The following is a 9,289-nucleotide window of genomic DNA, read 5'->3' as shown; positions in this document are numbered from 1 at the left end:
GAAATAATTTGTTGTACGGAGTATACTTGGTATTTACTTAGCTTCTTTGGCGGTGTGTCCTGCGCTATATAAAGACCGACAATGTATACTTATCGACAATGACGTCAAAGTTTATGTCAGTAAGATGAATTAGTTGTATAAAACATAGCAACTAAATCTCACTTGCCAGTGAAACATGTAACAGCGTCTTCAAATTGACGCTTACAGAACCGACGCTTATAAAAGCGCTGCAGTTGAACGTCTGACGTCTATGACACTATTAATTTTCACACAATATCTGGAAGCGCAGTTGCAGCGCCACAGTCGTGACAAGCACGTGCAGTAACAATTTGTGTAGTCAGACGGAAGGTTGCTAACAGATTGACTGCACGTTTACAGATAAAGCGTGAAGTCGTTGTCAACTTCATGCAGTCGAGGTCTCGGATAACGACTTCTCCTTCAACTTCAGATAAACCTTCAATAAAAATGGAGCGTATACGATAGCCGTAATGTTTATTTATGTACGAAAGTAAAAATGATGAATTTATTATTATTATTTTATGAAAGTAATACAGTCCTGCGAGGTTTAGTATTTTACAAAGAACCCTGTATGTAGATTGTGGTGTAACATCCTGTAACTTAATTTTTAAAACATATTTTTTTTACAGAGAATGGTGTCTTAAAAACAATTCACATACAAAATTAATTGAGATTGAAATTTGTATGAATATGATTTTATTTGAAAATTTCCTATAGTTACTACAAAAAAACGTTACACTGTTTTCTTTTGACTGTACTTTTTTTAAAGTCCAAGATTAGAAGCTATACGAGTTTTAAGGACATTGACGATTGCATTGTTAACCTCGTTAACATCATAATCAAAAGTATGTTTTAAAAATGTTGTTAACTTTAGAGGTATTATAAAAGGTTACGCAGTGACATAACATAATTGAATTATAGGATGGTTTTCTTGAAAATATTATACATGTCGCTATCACAACATTGTAATTATGCTTAATCAATTAAAAATTTACTTAATTGTTTGGTTATAAGGTTTTTATGGATTGCAAAATTTTGTTATGTCTCGGTTAGTACATGAAAGGTAAATTTCTGTGGAAGAGTAAGTTTTCTGTCTAAATTCCGTGGCAATTTTTGTTATTTAAGTACTCGAGTATACTACGTGAAATATTAAATAATACTATAGTACGAATCATTATTAGATATGGCAAATGTAAACGAAAGGGATAACCGTATAAAAAAATACATTTTAAGTGGTAATGTCCTATTTTTGACGATAATAAACAAGAAGAACTCTTTTCAAGCTGTAATCTGATAAAACTTAAAAGAATTCACATTTTGCAATATATCGTTTTTACTTAATTTCGTTTAATACAATATTTATAATAAAAAATAAAAACATTTTTTTCCCGCTATTTTATCGTGTCATAGATGTCATTCGCGCTTCGCTTCTTGAACTAGAATGCTTTCTTGTCTTCGAAGTGCGTTTGACTTTGTTAACGTTTTATAATAGATAATTTAAATTGTAGAAAATGAGAACCAATTCCGTTAAAAATAGGAGGTTTAGCACACCTGCATTCACATTTTGACAACGACATTTCTTGTTTTACATTTTGGACTTCCAATTACGATTCATACTCTCATCGTACATAATGGATCATCGGCTATCCAACCGTGCAAGTAAAAGTGTCTTATTCAACACTGACATTGGCATAATCATCATGGAAATAGATGGAGCTATTATAAAGTGGAATTATGTAAGAACTGTCTTCGTGGTCGAACGGTTACAATGCCGCACAGAGGTCCCAGGTTCGATTCCCGGACCGAGAGAAATATTTAAATGGCCTACATATACTTATCTCGTGAGTTTGGGTGTAATTTGTTATTGTCTATGTGTGTGCCCATGGCACCCGCGACAAAGGGCTTATTTAGGGGGCTATGTTCAGTGTGTGCGTTATTATTATTATTAGAAATGCCACGAATAGTGATTTGGCAGAATACCGAATATTCGGCGTAAGATGTGCGCAATTCACGCGCGACTTGTTACGACTTGTCTCATTGTGCTGCGTGTGAGGATAACGGGGTGTTTTTGTTGAAAAATGACAAAACGATAGAATCAATACATGACAGTTTGTAGACATGTTTTGAAGAAGGCGCTACAGATAATATGCAAAATGATGAGGATGTGGAGAAAAGTTCTATTGCACATGAGATAGATTTTTATTTGAAAACTGTTCGCCTAGATCGGACGGTAGATCCTTACAAGTGGTGGTCAGCAAACGCAAAGCAGTATCCAAATTTTGTCAAAATTTGCTAAGATTTATCTATCGTTTTGCCACTAATGTTTATACTGAGAGGCTATTGTCAGAAGCAGGAATTGTTTATGAGGAAAAGAGCATCGTTTCTTACCAATCAATGCTGAAAAAATTGTTTTCATTCATCAAAACCTACCACTGATTGATTGTATGTATTAAAGCAATAATATGTGATTAAAATGCATGATACATTTTTAATAATATGTGCTTTTTTACATTATTTGGACGTAGTTAAGCAAAAAGGATCCAATCCACAAAATTATCAAAAAATGAGTTACGATTACCAAACGGTTCCTAAAGTCTAACCTCTTAGATGAGCAAAAAACATTTCAACATGTAAACATAAATAAATATCTCTGGAGTTACTATACATTTTGAAAATAAAACAGTGACTGCCATATATCGGAAATTGAGTGGATGTGGATTGGATCCTTTTTAACTACGTCCATTTGATATTCGTTATTCGGCCGAATAGTCGTAGTATTCGGCCGAACACCGAATGTTAAAAAAGAGGCCGAATACCGAATAGTAGCCGAATATTCGTGGCATCTCTAATTATTATTATTAAATGATTCATACTATATACACATATGGGGATCACAGTGACACTTAATGCAATAATATTCGTCTATATCCCTGAAACTCGAATTAAGAAAACAATAGTGTAATTTTAATGATCCACGCTCAGGTAACAAAAGCCTATAGGAAACCATCATCTATATAATAACATAGTGTGATATCTTCGGGGATAGTACAAATCCGCGTGTGTAGTACTTATTGGCAGTGTTGCCACTTTAGTCGATTTTTAGTTACATTTAGCCACATTTACGAAATTGTTAGCAACTACAAATTTTTAATGGTAACTAAATTTTTATATATTTTAATCATTTTCAGTCAGTCATTTTAAACAACAAATTAATGTTGTTAATTTTGGCAATGACAGCTTTAACCATGCCTCATTCTAACGTGCTAACCTTAGATTCAATGTTGACGACCAGAGACTACTAAACTTACTCAATCTCAGATAAAGGAAAACAAAAAATAACTAGAAAAAATGTCAATCAAAACTAAAGGTGAACCTTCAACATCACAAGATTATAATGATGATATTCTTTTGGATTTATAATTAGTAAAATGTAGTAAGTAGCATCTCATATAGTTTTTAACCGACTTCAAAAAAGGGAGGATCTTTTTTTGTATGTACATCACGCGATAACTCCGGTGAACCGATTTTGATGATTCTTTTGTTATTGAAAAGAGGGTACATCAGAAGTAGTCTCGTTTAAATTTGAAGAAAATATTCCACCTTTTAAGGGTGGCAAACTAGGGGATGAATAACTTTTGAGGTCGGTTTTTTTAGTACTCTGTACTGTTTTGTTATTGTTTAGACACTTCTGGCTGCTTTTATCAAAATTAATTTCTTAAGAATCTAGCTACTGTTTTACTTAGCTCTAGCTATTTCCTCCCTGGGCAAGGTGGCAACACTGAGTATTGGTAAAAAGCGCATACCTGCACTAAACCAGATTACTACAGGACAGGTATTTAACGTTATTACTTTGGTATTTCAATGGCTACAACTTTCATTTTTGCACAGTAAACATTGTTGTCTACGGACTGGTAACAATAGATTTCAATAAATTGCCACGATATTTACGCGGATTTCATTGCCACTAAATTACCAAAATGGAAACTCATAAACCAATGCTAGCTACGCGTAATTGCACTATCTCCTATTATATTATACGATTTATAAAAAGATTATTTCTCAAGTGTTGTTTAACGTCAAATGTCGCTTTTTAACTCGACAATGTTACCGCAGCTGTAAATTACGCCTTCTCGTCCTTCTTACTTCTGCGTCTGCCGATTCTTGGTGAGGTGACACTCTGGATCATTTCGACTAGTTGCGCGTCCACTCGAGGTTTCGAGCCTCTTCTGTAGCTGTCGGGCTGGAGCCGTTTGGCGGATCGCGTACGGAATTTCGCAGATTCCTGCACTGGGGCCGGTGTTAGAGACTTGATGCATCTGCAATTGAGAGAGAAACCGTAAAAGTTAAAAACCAAGAATAAAGGATCTGCAACAAGCACTTAGAAAAATTCGTAAGGTCCGCTATTTCGTTCCGTGGTTTAGTTGGCATAGCGTCTGCCACGGTTTGCTGGAAGACGTTGATTCGAATCCAGCAGGATCGGTGGAATTTTTTCTTAATGTTCGATCTTTGTATTGATAATGATTACAAACTACAGTACACGCTATGATGACCGTTTTGACAGATTGCAATAGTGAGGTCAAATCTCAATTCTTTATCGAAAAAAATATAATCAAATGCGAGTCGCATTTATAAGTTTTAGATTTATAACTAGTATAAAAATGAAAATAAATATGTTTACTTAATAACAACTCGTTAATTCGAAACTGCTCTGTTTTGCATTGAGCTTTGACGCGAGTTTGCCGGAGGTAGAAGTGGTACTGGACAGCAATCCTATAAGTGACGATCGGATTAGATTTCATTTAAAAAAAATTCATGTATACATCAATTAGCTCCTTTAACGTAGTTATGAATTAATACGAAACTTATGAGCGGATAAACGTCAAAACGGCCATCATAGCGTGCCGGTACTATTTTCACAAAACTAAATTGAATATCATGGTGGTCAAACACCGTGACAGTCAATCAACTTAAAAAAATAGGAATAAATGTTATTAATAAACCCATGATAATTTTAGTTTATTACAGAAAAAAAATCCATAGTTTGTTAGTAAAATTTAGCAGTACTTATGTAAATTTTCTTACATTACATTGCATAAAATTGCTTGATTTAAAACACCTATATCGACCCCTCCTACGTAAAGTATCGTATGTCGAAATTGCCAAGTTTACAGGGGAGCGTTTTAAAGTTCTGAATTCACAGAAAGAGTGATCATCTAATAGATCATCTAACCGATATCTAGGATTTTATAATAATACTCTATATGAGTAGTAATAATTTGCCGAATATCACTGAGAAAAAAAAAAGTCACGTGTATGCCCATTTCAGTCAATTCAAAACTTTAAAACGCGCGCCTGTAAACTTGGCAATTTCGACATACGATACTTTACGTAGGAGGGGTCGATATGACCCTTTTCATCAGGTGCCATAGCAAGTGAGGGACTATCGGAAGGTCTTTTTTGCCGTTGTCAGGCACGGGCTAGCGCTCGAGTTTTAACTCGGCGTCTTGTTAAAACCCATCACGTCCGATATCGTGGGCAAAAACTATTTACAACTAAATCCACAAGTTTTTTTTTATAACACCAAATGTCGGGACGAACAATTCGTGCGCCTGGTGGTAAGCGACACGCCTGTCCATAACAGTTGCAGTGCCACTCAGAGCATTAAATCTCAAAGATATTAGTGTCACTGCCACTGTGCCCATCACCCTGAGACATAAGTTGACAAATACCATGTGCCTGTAATGGTTACCTATCACTAGTCCGAAACCGATTTTTCTAACCGAACCTAATGACGTCTTTGCGATAAACATCCAACATATTATACTGAAAGAACAACGGTTTCGTTATAATTCTGTTTTCGATGTAATGAAAATTCGAACAAACGTTGTTTCGAAAAAAAAACCGCCTGTAACTTCACCAGCACCTCATGCCCTTCAAAACCGGAACACAGTAATGCTGACATTACTGCTTGGCGGCTGAAATAGGTAAGTTGGCTGTACTTCCCTGGACGAGCTCTTTCACAAGGAGCTGCTTCTTCTTCTTCTTTATAGTATCAATGGCATAGATAGGGCTCTTTTCATGCACCTCAGGTGTAAGTACTGAACGTAATCAATTACCTTGCCGCTTCCTGCAGTTTTCTCGACAACAGTTCATTCTTCATATTAGTGGCAGCTAACTCTCTTAACAGTTGCGATTTACTCTTGTTGCCACACGGGTGTAATAAGGGATGCTTGCGCAGGCGCGTCGCCGAGGGACGCAAGGCGGGGTCGGGGTCTACCATTTTCTGCAAATAAACAAAAGTCTTATTTATAATACACAAAAATATAACCTACATCCTCTCCAATTCTTGTAACTAGCGACTAATATTGTAGATAGAGTTACAAGAATTGGAGTGGAGAGGATGTGGGTTATATTTTTCGTTATTTAATGGAGCAAGCAATAAACATGTTTGACGTAACTCCACTTATGCCATTCTTTAAAGAAGGTTGAGATTTATTATTTAAGAGAGGTATATAAGGAATATGTTCTTGGTGTGATTTCTATTACCTTGAGTAACTGGTTGAACTCCCTCGAGACGTTAGGAAGATCAGGTAGTTTACCATCTCTGATGTCATGCCATTCTTGACCGTTGGGTGGTAGGGCGCCGCCGCCGGCTGCCTCGTAAAGGGTCAGACCTGAATGGGAATAAGTCGGTAATACATATTTCTTTCATATTTGATATTATTCTCGTAATAAAGATGTAAAACTTTTTTCACATCATTAATCGGGTAAACCATTCTTTCTCATTAGAAATTTTCGCGCAAAAGCGTTTATCAAACTCTTTCTTTCGATGAAAATAAGAAAACACAATGATAAGAGATTTGTCGTCCATTATTTTTGTAATATAAATCCGTTGGCATATTTTATTCTTAAACTAATTTTGTTTATTAAAACTGATTTGTTATAGTTCATTTGTTTTTCTTTCATCCGCTATTTTCCTCGGTATAGTGAGGTGAAAAGTTGTGGGTTTCGCTCGGCAGAAAAGTTGTTTTGCGTCTCGTGACTTGAAGCTCAAGGTTCTATTTTTAACTTAGCCTTAAACTTAGCGCCCTTCGCTTTATTAGTTTTCCATATAAGCATTCACGTCAAACGAAAACTTTGCAGTCTTGCATAACAAAAAACTATTTTATACAAAACAAATTAAATTGTGCAACACTCTTAATTTGCTCGTACAAAATCTCCTTGCAATAGCATTTCGAATGCTCCTGAGACGTTGCCTCACATGACTCAACACAGACACAATTTTCTTCCGCATGATGACCTGGAAACTGTGGTTGCGGGCTTCTACATCCATGTCACATACACTACACCAGGCTGTATTTCGTTTTATTAGCATTAGAGAAAAGGAAATTTTGGGTCTTAACGACATTATCAAACATATTTATAAAATTTATGAAATTATTCTTGGCGGCAGAATAGGTAAAGTGGCAGTACTAATTGATTAATACTAATTACGACAGGTAGTGTGGAGGGACGATAGGGACCGTTGAATCCACCAGGATCCCCTAGGCCAATCCCCCAGGGGATTTTTGTGAACTCAACAGTTCATTACAATCCCCTAAGTCATACGTATGTATGTAAAGTTGCAATCACATATTGAAGTAGGAAACTATATGAAATACGCCAGTCAAGAAGGACGACGTTAGAAAAATTTGGTCGGTGTTCAGTGAAAGACATAGTACTAACAATTCTAGCGAAAGCTGGAACTCAGGTTCAATTTAAATGATTGGCCGTAAACAACCCAACATCACACAATTGTTAAATGCACTGAAAAGAGTTTCTGAACAAAAGCTACGACAAGTCAAGAAAAGATGCAAAAAAAAATGAAATCGCAAATGATTTCATCCAAGAAGTACAGCGGGAATTATTGAATAATGATATAACTGTAGGACAGTTTTTAGGTAAATTATAGTATCCATTTAACGCAGTTTAGTTAGTATTACAACGAGACACAGTTCGCTGCAATTTAATATGTTTTTCGGCTTTTTTCACCCGTTTTTCACTTTTATTATTTCCCTTTATTAAAAATAGATAAGAAGAGTGTATTGTTCTTTTTTTTGGAAGCTTTATTTTAAGATACCATAGTGTGAATGGGGCTTAACGTTATGTATCCGCCATCGGGGGATTCTGATGAAGTACTGAGTTCACAAGGATCCCCTGAGATAGGGGATCCTGGTGGACGAAACGATATGGACAGTGTTGTCGCTTACCGAAAGCAAAGATGTCTGCCTTTGCGAGATGCGTGAAATCTTCCTGTAACACTTCTCTGGGCAGATAGCGGCAATCTCCTTCTTCCACTGACGGCGATGATGTGCAGGTTACGTGACCTAAGTCGCCTAAATGAAAAAAAAAACGTATTATTGTTATTTGTAGAAGACAAAACAGAATGTTTCTTAATGTATAACACTTGTTATGTACTGACGCTGAACGAAATCTGCTGTGTTAATACCACATGGCACATTATACTCCGTCTAACCGTTTATTTAACTTTGGACAGATCGAATTCTATAGTCCATTTGTTTAGGTACTTAACTAAATGTAAACAATCTTGATACATCTTTTTATTGAAACACATGCTTTACAAATCAATAGGTATAAAAATAGGCATGCAATTTCATATGCAGCTAAGTATTTGTATTTTGTATTTGAAGGTAAGGGAAAATCATTTTATAAATGTATATTTCATTAAATAGACATCTCAAGATTGTTTACATTTATTTAAGTACCTAAACAGATGGACTATAGTCATATCCTAATGCGATTCCGATTCGATTGTTTTATAACAATCGGTTTTATTTATGAAGTTTTAATTGTGAATGTATAGATATTGTCTGATTGGGATCGTGATGTTACGTTTGACAATTTGTGTACTCAAGAACTAATAATCAGTGTTAATGAGGACTCAAGTGATTATTCCCGTTCATATGGAAAAGAATCCGAAGTTTCATTATAATAAAGAATATTTATCAACTTGTATAATATTAATTATATAATCCGTTTGCTCGATAAATATCCCTACGAACTATACGGCTAAAAGTCGGCCGCCGCTTCGTAAAACGCATTATTATCACAATACGGCCGAACACGAGGTAGCCGTATTAGAAAACAGCGCCGTATTTGCAAACCTGCTAGCCCGAATGTAATACGGTCCTTTATACAATACGGCGACGACTATCATTTTATAGTATACAGTGTGTTAGGGCACGCACTGTACAAACTTTAAGGGGGTGTT

At 35.7% G+C, this 9,289-nt stretch overlaps 1 protein-coding gene across 1 annotated transcript; it reads right to left on the bottom strand.

Moving 5' to 3' along the window:
• Positions 1-3,951: 3,951 nt before the first annotated feature.
• On the bottom strand, positions 3,952-8,518 carry LOC113232119 (wee1-like protein kinase). The gene is made up of 5 exons (XM_026466756.1): positions 8,476-8,518; positions 8,268-8,393; positions 6,565-6,692; positions 6,135-6,301; positions 3,952-4,334 (listed from the first exon to the last, which is right to left on the bottom strand). Exons 1-5 carry the CDS (start codon positions 8,516-8,518, stop codon positions 4,139-4,141), a joined length of 660 nt encoding a protein of 219 aa, XP_026322541.1. The 3' UTR covers positions 3,952-4,138.
• Positions 8,519-9,289: the final 771 nt, after the last annotated feature.

The sequence above is a fragment of the Hyposmocoma kahamanoa genome, unplaced genomic scaffold (genome assembly GCF_003589595.1).
Source record: "Hyposmocoma kahamanoa isolate Upper Pololo Valley unplaced genomic scaffold, ASM358959v1 67, whole genome shotgun sequence".
NCBI lineage: Eukaryota > Metazoa > Arthropoda > Insecta > Lepidoptera > Cosmopterigidae > Hyposmocoma > Hyposmocoma kahamanoa.
The sequence above is the reverse complement of the archived record's forward strand: the minus strand, read 5'-3'. Positions and strand labels throughout refer to the sequence as shown.